This window comes from Odocoileus virginianus, chromosome 33 (genome assembly GCF_023699985.2).
Source record: "Odocoileus virginianus isolate 20LAN1187 ecotype Illinois chromosome 33, Ovbor_1.2, whole genome shotgun sequence".
NCBI lineage: Eukaryota > Metazoa > Chordata > Mammalia > Artiodactyla > Cervidae > Odocoileus > Odocoileus virginianus.
The window spans coordinates 16405795-16420086 of record NC_069706.1 but is presented as its reverse complement, the minus strand read 5'-3'; the positions used below and the strand labels follow the sequence as shown (position 1 = coordinate 16420086).

At 43.4% G+C, this 14292-nt stretch overlaps 1 protein-coding gene across 2 annotated transcripts in view; it reads right to left on the bottom strand.

Moving 5' to 3' along the window:
- Window positions 1–6947: 6947 nt before the first annotated feature.
- TMC5 (transmembrane channel like 5) overlaps window positions 6948–14292 on the bottom strand; it is a 62323-nt gene continuing 54978 nt past the window's right edge. For both annotated transcript variants that reach the window (XM_070460944.1, XM_070460945.1), the window contains 3 exons: window positions 9403–9507; window positions 8170–8212; window positions 6948–7414 (listed from right to left, as the gene is read on the bottom strand). In XM_070460944.1, the coding sequence (XP_070317045.1) occupies window positions 7368–7414; window positions 8170–8212; window positions 9403–9507 (195 nt within the window). In that variant the 3' untranslated portion in view covers window positions 6948–7367. The remainder of the gene's footprint in view (window positions 7415–8169; window positions 8213–9402; window positions 9508–14292) is intronic.

The following is a 14292-nucleotide window of genomic DNA, read 5'->3' as shown; positions in this document are numbered from 1 at the left end:
GAGTTCACAGCATCCCTTCTGTGGGGTGAAGACCCTTTGAGAGCCAGAGTTTCCTGTCTTGACCTTTGTCCCAAATCCATATTGCATCTTACTCAACCAGGCCCAATTAAGGTGCTCATCAGCCTTGAAGAATGGAAAATTCAGATGAATTAAAGTTTGGAAGGCTTAGTAAAGGGGTTAACAACAGGATTTGGCATCAGGTAAAGTTAAATCTGAATTCCTGGTCAATGGGTATATGACCTCTGCAAGTTATATAGCTAGTGTCTTAATTCATCTCTAAAATAGGGGCAGTATTAGTAGCGTGCCAGGGAGTAGGTGTGATTAAAGAGTGCAAGTAAAGTGCTGATGACTAGGATTTATTGACTTACCATCTACTAGACACTTTCAGATCCTTTCTGTGTGTCTACTAGAACACCATGAGGTCGGTAGCATTATAATTCCCTTTTGCAGTGAAGAAACCCAGGGAAGTTAAGTAACTTGCTTAAAGTCATGCAACAGTACTAGGAAAAGGATTTGGGCTCAGATTATATAATTCCAGAGCCCACGCTCTAAACCCAGGCTTATCCTGTCTGGCCCTCAGCAAGAGCTCAATCGTGAGAAGCATTCCAACAGTGCCTATCGCAATAGACAATCAAAGTTGAATGGTTTGTGGAATGTCCTAAGTGGAAACGTCCTTGAGGAACCTGAATACAGACCTAGAGTTAGGTAAAGATTTGGGAGTGTAATGATTCATCAGGGTCAACAATGAGCCATCAAAATATAGCATTCTTTCCAAGAAAATCAGCGGGGATAAAAATCACATCCTCTGCTGTTCATTGGACTGCCTTGGATCCTGGAGACAGATAACATAAAAGAGTTACTTCAAAAGACTTGAGAAACACTGCTTATTTCATTAAACTACTCAATTTCTTACTTGTAAATCAGTGTCTTCAGTCATCTTGACAAGAATTTCACAAAGTCATATTATTAGACATGAATTTCTAAATAGCATTGTTTCCTAAAGTGGGACTAATGCTTCAATAGGACAATCAACCACAGCTTTGAGGACAAAGAAGGGTGGGAGTTAATGAAGTTCACTCAAGCTTGTAACATAGAGTGATATATATTGTTGAGTAGCTAAGTTGTCATGTCTGGTTCTTTTGCAACCCCATGGACTGTAGCCCTCCAGGCTCCTCTGTCCGTGGGTTTTCCCAGGCAAGAATACTGGAGTGGGCTGCCATGCCCGCCTCCAGGGGATCTTCCTGACCCACAGATAGAACCTGTATCTCCTGCATTGGCAGGTGATTCTTTACCACTGACCCACTTGTGGGTCAAAGTTATTTGATTTCTTTGACCAAAAATACTGAAGATTAATGACTCCATGTGTTCCTTTATCTAACTTCATTCTCAAACGCTAACAGCAGAAACCAGGTGTTAAGAGGATGGTTATCAGCTGGACAGAAGGTTCCCAAAGAATGCTGTCCTCTGAGACTGAAAAGGGTTCCTGGACCCAACTCCAGTGTGTTACGTGTGTGGAGGGTTTCCCACATAAGCAACAGTTTTCAGTCGCAGGCAGGCTCCTCTAGAATTCAACTCAGTTCTGACAGTCTATCCAGAGACAGAATCAGATTCCACAGGTAAAGGGCTCAGTCCCAGAAGACCACCCTCCACTTCAGACACCAGTTGCAAGCATAGGTTGTTACCTGCACTTCTGACTGACTGGCTATAGTGAGGCCTTCCCAGGATCCCCTCCTTGGGTTTGATTAATTTGCTGAAATGGTTCACATAACTCAGGAAAACCTGCTTAGTCATTAGATCACGGATTTATTATGGAAGGATATTAAAGGATACAGATGAAGAGCTACATCCAGCAAGGTCCTCCACAAAAGAGCTTCTGTCCTCACAGAGCTTGGGGCCAGGCACGGGGACACACAGAAGTGTTCTGTTTCCCTCACATGGAAGCTCTCCAAAAAGAAGGGCAAAAGGCTGTCCTTTTGGGTTCCTAAGACAAGCTCATTACATAGTTGCATGTGTGCATGCTCAGTTGCCTTAATCGTTTTTGACTCTTTGCAACCCCGTGGACTGTACCCACTAGGCTTCTCTGTCCATGGGATTCTTCAGACAAGCATACTGGAGTGGGTTACTATGACCTCGTCCAGGGGGGATCTTCCCAGCCCAGGATCAAACCCGCATCTCCTGCACTGCAAGCGGATTCTTTACCACTGAGCCACCTGGGAAGCCCAGTGTTTGACTAAATCACTGGCCAGTGCAACTGATTCAACCTCAAGCTCCTCTCCCCTCCCCCAGAAATCAAGGGGGTCAGGAGTGAAAATTCCAACTCTCTAGTCATGTGGTTGGCTCCATTGACAACTGACCCCCAACCTTAGGTGCTTTCCAAAAGTCAGCTCATTCACAGAGCAAAAAGACATTTTATTACTCAATGCTCAGGAGATTCCAAGAGTTTGAGGAGATTGAAGCCAGAAACTAGACAAAGGCCAAATGTTGTTGTTCAGTCGCTAAGTCATGTCCGATTGTTTGTGACCCTGTGAACTGCAGCACACCAGGCTTCCCTGTCCTTCACTATCTCCCAGAGTTTGCTCAAACTCATGTCCATTGAGTTGGTGGTGCCATCCAACCATCTCATCCTCTGTTGTCCCTTTCTCCTCCTGCCCTCCATCTTTCCCAGCATCAGGGTCTTTTCCAATGAGTCAGCTCTTCCCTCGTGGCTCAGATGGTAAAGCGTCTGCCTACAATGTGGGAGACCCGGGTTCGATCCCTGGGTCGGGAAGATCCCCTGGAGAAGGAAATGGCAACCCACTCCAGTACTCTTGCCTGGAAAATCCCATGGACAGAGGAGCTGGTAGGCTACAGTCCACAGGGTAGCAAAGAGTTGGACACGACTGAGCAACTTGTCAGTGAGCTTTTCAAATAAGGTGACCAAAGTATTGGAGTTTCAGATTCAGCATCTGTCCTTCCAATAGATATTTGGGGTTGATTTCCTTTAGGATTGACTGGTTTGATCTCCTTGCTGTCCAAGGGACTCTCAGAAGTCTTATCCAGCACCACAATTCAAAAGCTTTAATTCTTCAGTACTCAGCCTTCTTTATGGTCCAACTCATATCCAAACATGACTAGACTACTAGGAAAACCATAGTTTTGACTATATGGACATGAGACAAATTTTGGTCATCTGAATGACCAATATATTTGGTCATTCAGATGACCAAAATTTGTATATATATTGATATATATTTATATAAAATTTGATATATATTTATATATTCCTTATAAATCACAATATCATGGAGACAGTTATTCAACATCACCATAAAGGGAAACTTGCTAGAAATGCAAATTCTTAGAGCCCATTCCAGAGGTAATGAATCTGAAACTCTGGGTCAGGCTCACGATTTGTGTTTTAACACGCCCTCCAGTTGGTTCTGATCTTTGCTGAAGTCTGAGGACCACTGGGCCAAAGAGAACACAATGTGCTCAATTCTGTCAGTAACTTGCTATGAGACATCAGACAAATCACTGAACCTGTGTGTACCTAAGTTTCCATCTGTCAAACGGAGATTATAAAACTTGTACCAATTGTCTTATAGCAATAATGTTAAGAGATTTGAATGAGGAAAAAAATGTTAATGTGTTTTGAGAAATATGTTAACAGTATAATACTGTTGTTACGAAGATAAAAATGTTTTAAAATATGGAGGAGCCATAAAACCATACTGCTCAGGGTGTAGTCCTCAGACCCACAGTACTAGATAGAAATGCAGGCTCTTGGGCCTCATCCCTGAACTCACAGATTAGAATCTGATTTTTTTTTTTTTTTTGCCCCACTGCAAGGCATGTGGGATCTTAGTTTTCCAAACAAGGATAGAACCTAGGGCCCTGCAGTGAGAGTGCCAAGGCCCAACTGAGTCCCTAGGGACCACCAGGGGCTTCCCTAGAATCTGCTGTATAACAAGATCCCCGGATGATTGAAATGGGGAAAGCACTGGATAGATCGGAACACCACACAGGTGTAAGGTGTTACCTGCATCAGGCCGGTGCAGTCATGAGGGAAGAAATAGAGGGCCCCCTCTACTCCACACCGGAGCTCCCCCAGTGGTCCCTCTCACCACTGATCAGACGTGTATGTGTGTTGCTCAGTCGTGTCCGACTCTTTGCGACCCCATGCTCACCAGGCTCCTCTGTCCACGGGATTTTCCAGGCAAGAGTACTGGAATGAGTTCCCATTTCCTACTCCAGGGGATCTTCTTGACCCAGGGATTGAACCAGGATCTCCTGCATTGCAGACAGATTCTTTACCATCTGAGACACCAGGGAAGACCTAATCAGATACATAAATGCTATGAAAAAGTTCACACTGTGGGAATTCAAGGAGGAACCATTACGTGCTATCTATTGAGACAATTCCTATTTATGAGTTTAATTCTTACCACCTGTCCTCAATTCAAGGATTATAAAAACATGTCAGTCATGATTTTTTTAATCCGTATAACTGAACTTCACAAAAGTCATCTCATTGCCTTGTAAAAAATAAATTGGGTGATGCACTGTGGACATTTGAAGGATCAGAACCTGCAGAAATTCAAGACAGATGATCTTTTTTGAATACTTAAAACCTCAGGGATTATCCAGCTTTCAGGTAACTCCTGGAAAGCATATGTTACTTTGATCATTTTGAGCTAATTAAGACAAGTTTTGAAAGAGGAAGATGGGCAATGTTCCCAGAAATATTTAATGCAATATTCTGAGCTCACTATTTAAATGTTTAATAGATGGGCCTCAGGTGACTTCTATGGTCAGTCAAGTTCAGAATGAACTATTCAAGATCCTAGCTCAGTTTTCTCAGTCCTGGCTTCCCACTGACACCATATGGAGAGCTTTAAGGGGAAAATGAGGATGATCCCCTAGAGGAGGGCATGACAACCCTCTCCAGTACTCTTGCCTGGAGAATCCTATGGCAGAGGAGCCTGGCAGGCTATAGTCCATAGGGTCACACAGAGTCAGATATGACTGGGCAACTTATCACAGCACACACTGATGCCTGTCTGAGCTGGTCTAGCACAGGGCCTGGGCCCGGCTGTTGGAACAGCCAGCTCCCCGTGTGACCCTGAGCGCAGCCAGCATTGAGAGCCCAGCTGCCTGATGAGAATTCCTGCTTGGCCTAGGGGCGAGTTGCCCCATGAGGGCTGAACTGCGTTGATACAAAATTCATATGTGAAGACCTAACCTCCAGTGCCTTAGAATGAACCACATTTGGAGAGAAGTCCTTTAAACGTGTGAATTAGTTAAAATGAAGCCATCAGGGTGGGTCCTCATCCCATCTGACTGGTGTCCTTATAAGAAAAGGAAATTGGGACCCAAAGGTACACCAGGATGTGTGTGCACAGAGGTAAGACCATGTGAGGACAGAGCAAGAAGGCAGCCATCTACAGGCCAAGGAGAGAGGCCTCAGAGGGAAACCCAAACTGTGGACACCTTGATCTTAGACTTCTGGAACTGTGGAAAAAATTTGTGTTGTTGAAGCCTCCAGTCTGTGGTACAGGTTATGGCAGCCCTAGCAAACTAATGTATCCCCCATATGTTTCTCGAGACCATGGGTGTGAGGATGTTGCACTCTCAGCTCCATGTGTGAGACCTGCACACATCACTCCCGAGCTTGTACCTCCAGGAGAAGTGGGGCCACACTGAAGTGGAGACAAGAGGTGGGTGGAGAAGCAGTTCTGATACAAGCTCTGAGCATATGGGAAGTGAGCAAAAATGATGCTTCCTAGGGAGTTTACATTTCATTGTAGAAGCCAAAGAGGCACAAACAGCATTAGGATAACACTTAGAGGGAAAATCCCTTCAAATATCAATTCCACAGACTGCCTTCACTTACCCCAGGGACAGGTTGTCTCTCATAATTCCCTGGGCCTCTCCTTCATGACACCTGCTATAATTATTGTTTAATTAAGTTCCTGCCTAAAGCGATCTGCTAGACAATAAGCACATGAGGGTGGAGACTGTTTCTTGTGCAGCATCTTGTTCACCACCACTTGGTACATCCTTGTGTAATGAATGAATGAACACTTTCAGCAACCACTAGCAAAGATGATACTAAGAGAGCTTAATTAAGCTGATGAATGACTTCATGAACAAATAAGTCAATGACGTGAACCAATGATTGAGCACTCACTGGATGTTTTGTTTTAAATTCATCTTAGATGTTTTCTAAATTCAGTTACAACTGGATTTCATGACAGAGATCACTCAGGAGGAGATCACTCCTCTGGCGTAATTTGGCAATTGCTCTTTTCTCCTGAACCCTTCAGTTTTAGGTAAAGTCACATGGCTTGTGAATCATTTGGCAAATATGCAAAAGAATACTTCATATGTTTATGCATTCATTCAGTTCAGTTCAGTCGTTCAGTGGTGTCCAACTCTTTGCCACCCCATGGACTGCAGCACACCAGGCTTCCCTGTCCATCACCAACTCCCAGAGCTTGCTCAAACTCATGTCCATCAGGTCAGTGATGCCATCCAACCGTCTCATCCTCTGTCATCCCCATCTTCCCCTCCCTTCAATCTTTCCCAGCATCAGGGTCTTTTCCAGTGAGTCAGTTCTTTGCATCAGGTTACCAAAGCTTTGGAGTTTCAGCTTCAGCATCAGTCCTTCCAATGAATATGCATTCATATGTACAACACATATACATACACAAATATATTCCACACATCACCACTGATTTCCTTTGGTTCAACCTAAGACTCTGATGATCATGTATAAAAGTTCACAGGGGCAGAGTCCCAGTCCACACAGCCCCACCCCAGTCCAATCTGAAAGACTCGTACTCAATACGCAACAAAGTTCATAGATGAGACCTCTGGTTGCCTTTCACTTTGGGGTAACATGGGGTTATTTTTAGTTCTAAGTCATGAAAAAAATGCAGGTTCCACAATTCAGAGGCTTCACATCCTTGATTGAGGATCGCATTTTTATTCAGGCTGGACCATTTGTCTTAGCACCAGTCTCCAAACCAGGTCTGGGAGTACTGGGAGGGGAGATTTCTAAGGACCAATAATAATTCATTACATAGCTCTTAAAGATAAACTATAACTCTTCCCAGGTTTTTGTGAACTAGTTCAAATACTACAACCGTCTTTATTGGAAAATCTCAAATATTCTGTCTGGAAAAATCAGCAATTCAGGTATAAAAAACCCAACAAGGAACGCCCAATTTTACTTCAGTATTTACATTGTAGTCAATTTCCACTTCTGGCTAAAGGTTTGAATTTCCCATCTGGGAAGCTCATAAAGGCCCAGGTGGCATGGAGGAAGATGCTCCATCTTTATCTTCTTTCCTTCTTTGGTTGGCATCTGGGTACCATGATAATTATCAGGCCTTTGGATTATCTTCTTGAAATGATCGCCTGAATCGCAGGTCTGGGTTTGATACAAGAGAAGAGATGTTAGCACAGATGCACACTGGCCCATATCTCCATGGGAAAGACTAAAGTGGCTTTCAAGATCCCACAGCTTCTCAGGCTCTCCCTGCTTCCTCCTCTTAAGTTTCAACTTTCCCCCTTGAATTCCCACCATTGCAGGTATCAGAAATGCTATTCCAAAAAGATGAGTGGGTTTGTTCGTTTCCTCCCCAATATTCATTCCCCTTCTGGCATCAGTCACAGGTTTTCTTTGGAAAACTACCTTTCTCCATTCTCTCAGTCCCTGTGGCCTTTATGTTGTACCACCTATATCTAAAGATGAGGCCTGTGACTCAGATCTGGCCAATTAAGTCATCACAGTCTCTTGGTCACAGCAACTGATTCATGGATGAGTACATCACCCAATCAGATCAAATGAAACATAAAGAGAATTCTGGGTCTCCTGACCACTAGACTTGAATCTGAGAAGATACAAGAAGCAATTAAAGTTGTCTTGTAATTATCAAGAGATCATTTGAGAAAGGAGATAACATGGAGAAGAACTGAACAGAAAGAAACCAGGTCTTGTGACATCCTGTGAGTCTGTGCTTCTGGCTATGCCTAAGGCAAGAAGTATTCTCGAGTTTTTGCTGAAGCCAGTTTGGGCCAGTTCTTACAACTGAATGACTGGATCTAGGAGCAGTTTTGACCCTTTGTCTTGGGATCTATCATCTGGATGAATCAGACCTTCTTCAGTGCCAGTCAGGTACTCACCTCGAGCAGCATCATGTTGCCTGACATGCAGAGGGCCCCATGGCTAAAAGAGAAGGAAACAAGAAATCTCATCACTAGAAAATTGTGTAGACCTCAGATCCTGTTGCATAGGTGATAAGACTTGCGAGCCCCACCATTTTAAAATTAAGAGGTGACAGATTAAGGTCAAGATTCAGTCACATAAATATCAAACATGTTCTGTTTTATTTTTTATGGACAGTGATTCCATTCATTTAGTCTTTCATTTCACAGATATTTACTGAACATTTACAACCCACCAGGTAATATATTAGGACCTGCAGCTGCAAAGTTACAGTCACGGTCCCTGTCTTGATAGGATTTTGAGCTGGGCCTCTCAGTCCTTTACCCTTATCGTGCTGATGGTATTAATTTGCACAGACAATAAACAACATAGCAGTCTCTGGACAAGATCATAACTTCTAAAAGTAGTAGCATTTGAATTAACATGGGTTTACTGTTTATCCACATTTTCTAGGATACCAGTGAAGTATCAGTGCAGGCTTTGGTACTAGAACAGGTTCTAGGGATCTCTCAAACCCTTTTGGTAAGAATAAAATTTGTGAAACCTTTTTAAGAGCCTGATATGGCAATATCTGTTAACATTATCATGCATATGCTTGAGGCAGATAAAACACTCACATACAAAAACTATAACAAAAATGTTTCATTACACATTGTCTTTAGTATTAAAAAAAAAACTGGTAACAACCCAAATGTCCAAGTATGTACAAACTGAAAGAATGTTTGAGATACAGTATTAGGCAGGGAGAGGGGAAATTATGTGTAAAATATAGCCCATTTTGGTAATAAATAAATAAACAAGAATGTTAGTAGATGTATGGATATGTGCAGATGCCTGGGGGAAAGATCTGGAAGAATATACACTGAAGCATGAACCTAGTGCAGTGAAATTTCAAGGCATTTTTCATCCCAGTGGGACACACTTCTGTATGTCTGGGTAATGGAAAGATATATGCAAGCTCCAGGAGGGAAGGGCCTCACTGTGTTACCATGATATTACCATGATATTACATTACTTAGAACATGGCCAGGCATAGAATATGGTGAATGCATACTATATTTTAAAATAAAAATAAAGAAATGTTAAAACACAGAAAGTGAAGGGCCCAGATGTGATTCTAGCTCCTGCTGCACTTTTCACAGGAGGGCACATCCATGTCACAGGGATCCCAAGGCAGCCTGCAGCCTCACCTCCAAATCTCTTCTTTCCAGCGTAAATAAGGTGGGGTTTGCTTTCTTCTCCATACCTTGCAGCTTGATCAACTTATCTATTAGGAACATTTTGTCTTTGCCCTCCTGCCAAGAAGGAAAACAAAAACAAAAATATGGAGAATGAATGATGGTGTGGGGTTGAGAAGCAAACGGTGGAAAGGTTGATTTTTAGGCAGGTAGGGTCCTCGACGGGCTTCCTTGGGAAGTCAGCTGGTAAAGAATCTGCCTGCAATGCAGGAGACCCCAGTTCGATTCCTGAGTTGGGAAGATTCCCTGGAGCAGGGATAGGCTGCCCACTCCAGTGTTCTTGGGCTTCCGTGGTGGCTCTGATGGCAAAGAATCCACCTGCAATGCGGGAGACCTGGGTTCGATCCCTGGGTTGGGAAGATCCCCTGGAGGAGGACACGGCAACCCACTCCAGTATTCTTGCCTGGAGAATCCCCATGGACAGAGGAGCCTGGCGGGCTACAGTCCATGGGGCACAGCACAGCCCAGGGCCTGGACCCTGTGGAGGCTGGAGGCTGCTGCCTTGTTTACTATTGATGAGAGAGAAGGAACATCTCACAGCAAAACCAAATTAACCCCCATCGCCTTCCTACACTGTAATATTCTCCTCTAAAGCTTTTACCCTAGCAGGCTGAGTAGCAGCTTTCTCTAGTCTGCTGCGAGAAGCAACCTACACACCATTGTCAGAGGGCCCAGGACAAATGGTTTATAGCATCCCTCCTCGTGGTACGCCCTTTGCCCTGAAGCACTCTCTGGGCACCCAGCATTGCCTGGGTCTGCCCTGTCCTTCCACTGAGAATGTCAAAGCTTATATCTCTGCATTGAAGAACATCAAATATATTTCATTTGTCAAAGTTATCTGTGTTAGGGCGTCCCTGGTGGCTCAGTGATAAAGAATCCACCTGCCAATGCAGGAGATGCAGGTTCGATCCTCGATCCAAGAATATCCCACATGCTACGGAGCAACTGAGCCCATGCACCATGACTATTGCACCTGTGCTCCAGAGCCTGGTGAGAGAGTCAATTCCTAGGCAGGTTGATAAGAAGTCCAGTGGTCCCCAAGGAGAGAGGGGTCTGGAATTCTCAAGGAGGAATAAAGGACAAATGTTTTTTTCCTCTACATTTCCTAACAATAATGTATCCTGCTTGAGGACAGTCTCTGGAAAAAACCTTTTGGCTTATCCTGTTTTCTTAAAATATCAGTTATGGGAGTGGGTCTAGTAAGGTCTTTACAACCTCCAGACATTCTTCTGATTCACTGTAATAAGTAATTAAAAAGTACACAACTCCATCGCTAACACTAGCGAGGGGGCACTCTTTCTGCCTCCTTCTGATGTCTACATCAGAAGCTTTCTCTATCCCTTTTATACTTTAATAAAACTCTATCACACAAAAGCTCTGAGTGATCAAGCCTTGTCTCTGGCCCTGGATTGAATTCTCCTCCGGAGGCCAAGAATCCCGGCATCTTTCATGGTTCAGCAGCAGCCTTTCACTGGGAGTCACAAAAAGAGAACCCACTGCAATGAGAAGCAAGAGGGTAGCCCCTGCTCGCTGCAACTAAAGAAAATCCCACACATCAATGAAGACCCGGCACAGCCAGAAATAAATAAATATATAATTTTTTAAAAAAGTTATCTGTGTTAACAAAGTAGACCCTGACAAATAATTCCTCAATTGGGAAAGAGAACAAACGCATAGGGTATGCCTTCCCCAGGAAGGGGGAATCACTTTTCCTGTGAGTCTATTACAGATAAGCGAGTGCTGAGGTGGGCTAGCAAGCACCACTCATGGTCTGTCCAGTCTAGGTCAATCCCATTTTCCATGCCCTTGTTTCTTCCTAAACTTCCACCCACTAATTTTAGCATCCACCAGTGGATCTTGCTTGCAACAATTATTATGGCGGTATTTGGTTCATAATGACCTATTTCCCTCATTCCTTCTACATTTAGTAATTGAAATTCTTCCATAAGAAAGAGCGGTCCGTGGTAATTGGTACTTTTAGCAAGTTCCCCAGCTGTCTTGGATGTGGCCAACTTGTTTGAAAATCTCTGGCCTGTAGCAACTGTTTTCATACTCTAGTATGAATTAGAATTACCTGGAGAGATTGCAAGGCTACAAACTCATAGGCTTTGCCCAACAGAATTTTGACTCAGGAGGCAAAGCTGCACTGTAGCTGAGAGCATAAACTTTGGAGTTGCCTGATTCAAATCCCACTATTACTAGCCCTGTGACTTTGGGCAGGTTGCTTCACTCTATAAGCATCCATTTCCTTAATTTTAAAATAGAGGTTAAAGAAATGAATGTGCTATAGAGTGAGTAGTAAAAATTAAATAAGAATCTTTGCTCATCACTTAGCACAATGCCAGGCATCAATAAGTGCTCAACAAAATGTTATCTGTTGCCACTATTGCTTGGAGGAGGGAAGGGTAATAAGAATTTGCATTTTTAACAAGGGACCAGGGGGTTTTGACACAGAATATCATACTTTGAGAAGGACTGTTCCTGAGCCTATTCCCACTCTCTTTGAGTTCTTTTAGAGACAGCATCCCCATCTTTGTGGTCCACATTCCGGCAAGACTCCCAAGCAGGCAGGTCTGCACGATGTTTACGGTGCCTTCCTGAAATGATGTCATCCCAGTAACTCCTGAGTTTACCTGACACTACTCTTAAAACAGAAAGCTTTAACATCAAATCCCTCCCACGCTGAAATCTTCATAAGACTTGCCCCAAACATTCAATGTTGCATCAGAAAACTATGGGTAATGCTTCTGGGGACAGGTGGGAAAAGGGCTTAGCTAACAAACCCATCAAAAATACTAAGAATCATGGCATCCGGTCCCATCACTTCATGGCAAATAGAAGGTGAAAAAGTGGAAACAGTGACAGATTACATTTTCTTGGGCTCCAAAATGACTGCGGATGTTGGCTGCAGCCATGAAATTAAAAGACGCTTGCTTCTTGGAAGGAAAACTAGGACAAATCTAGCGTGTGTGCGGGCTCAGTTGCGACTGACTCTATGTGATCCTATGGACCATAGCCCACCAGGCTCCTCTGTCCATGGGATTCTTCAGGCAAGATCACTGGAGTGGGTTGCCATGCACTCCTCCAGGGGATCTTCCTGACCCAGGGATCAAACCTCAATCTCTTATGTCTCTCCTGCATTGGCAGGCAGGTGCTTTACCACTAGAGCTACCTGGGAAGCCCCATGACAAACTTAGACAGCATATTAAAAAGCAGAGACATCGTTTTGCCAACAAAGGTCCATATAGTCAAATGGTTTTTCCAGTAATCATGTATGGATGTGAGAGTTGGACCATGAAGAAGGCTGAGTCCCTGAGAATTGGTGTTTTCAAATTGCGGTGCTGTAGAAGACTCTTGAGAGTCCCTTGGACCACAAGCCTTCTTGCAAAGCAGCCCGTCCTAAAGGAAAATCAACCCTGAATATTCATTGGAAGGACTGATGCTGAAGTTGAAGCTCCAAAACTTTGGCCACCTGATATGAAGAGCCACCTCATTGGAAAAGACCCTGATGCTGGGAAAGATTGAAGACAAAAGGAGAAGAGAGCAGCAGAGGATGAGATGGTTAGAATCAGTGAGTCAATAGATAAGAATTTGAGCAAACTTCAGGAGGTAGTGAAAGACAGGGAAGCCAAGTGTGCTGCAGTTCATGGGGTTGCAAGGAGTAAGACACAACTTAGCAACTTGCCAACATTAACAGCTAACCAATGCTCTTTCTTTACAATACAAACTGTGCTAACTCAAGTGATCTGAAGCCCCAAAGAGTCAAGCAGATAGACTCCTATAGTGTCCTGCTGCTTCCTCATATTTTCAGACATAAGTGCTCATGTCACAGTTATGTTGATATTTAGAAAAGGGAACTAGCCCAGTAGCAATGACCATCTCTCTGTGTCCAAACTTTGATCTCTAAATACCATTTGATCAGGACTCCTTGAAGAAATGCCTAATTCCTATTCTGGGACAGGAAACAAACAAGATGAGTCCAGACCATCTTATCTTTCCAGAGAACAAGGAAGAAACCAAAGACTCCTGGGATCATGTCAAAAGAACTGAGGAGCTAATTCAAAAGGATTTCCTCTCGCAAAGGATGAGACTATTTTAAGCATAAACAAATGATTACAATTGAAAGATGCCAACCTATACTTAAATCTACGAATTCATAATGATAACTTCTCATTGGCCACATTTGGAGGTTCTAGGTTTAGTGAGTTGAATAGTGTCTCCGTTTTTAGTATATGTGCTGCCGAAGCGAGCACAGTGTCTCTGTTTTTTAAAGATATGTTTAAGATATTCTTATTCAACCCCACCACCTGTGAATATAACTTTATTGGAAATAGAGTCTTTGCAGATGTAATTAAATTAAAGTTTTTTTTGGTTTTTTTTATGAGATCATCGTGGATGAGGATGAACCTTAAATTCAATGAGAAGTCCTTAGGCAACAAGGAGAAACAGACAAAGAGAGAAAAAGACCCTGTGAAGATGAAGGCAGAGATGGGAGTTATGAAGTTATGCCAAGAAACGCAAAGGTTAGTCAGCAGCCACCAGAAAAAATGAGGTAGGGAGGAGACTCTTGCTCTGAGCTTCGGAAGGAAACAACCCTGCTGACAACTTGGCTTTGGACTTCCGGCCTCCAGAACCGCGAGGCAATACATCTCTGCCGTTTTAAGCTGCCACATTTGTGGTACTTTGCTTTGCAGCCCTAGCAAACGAGTACACTGGAGGAACAAATCATCATTTTGAAAACAGGTAAATAAAGGGAGTCATGTATTTAACCTCATCTTTCCTCTCCTGAAGGTATTTGAAGGTGCTCTAACAGTTGATGAGTAAAAATTCTTCTTTTATAGA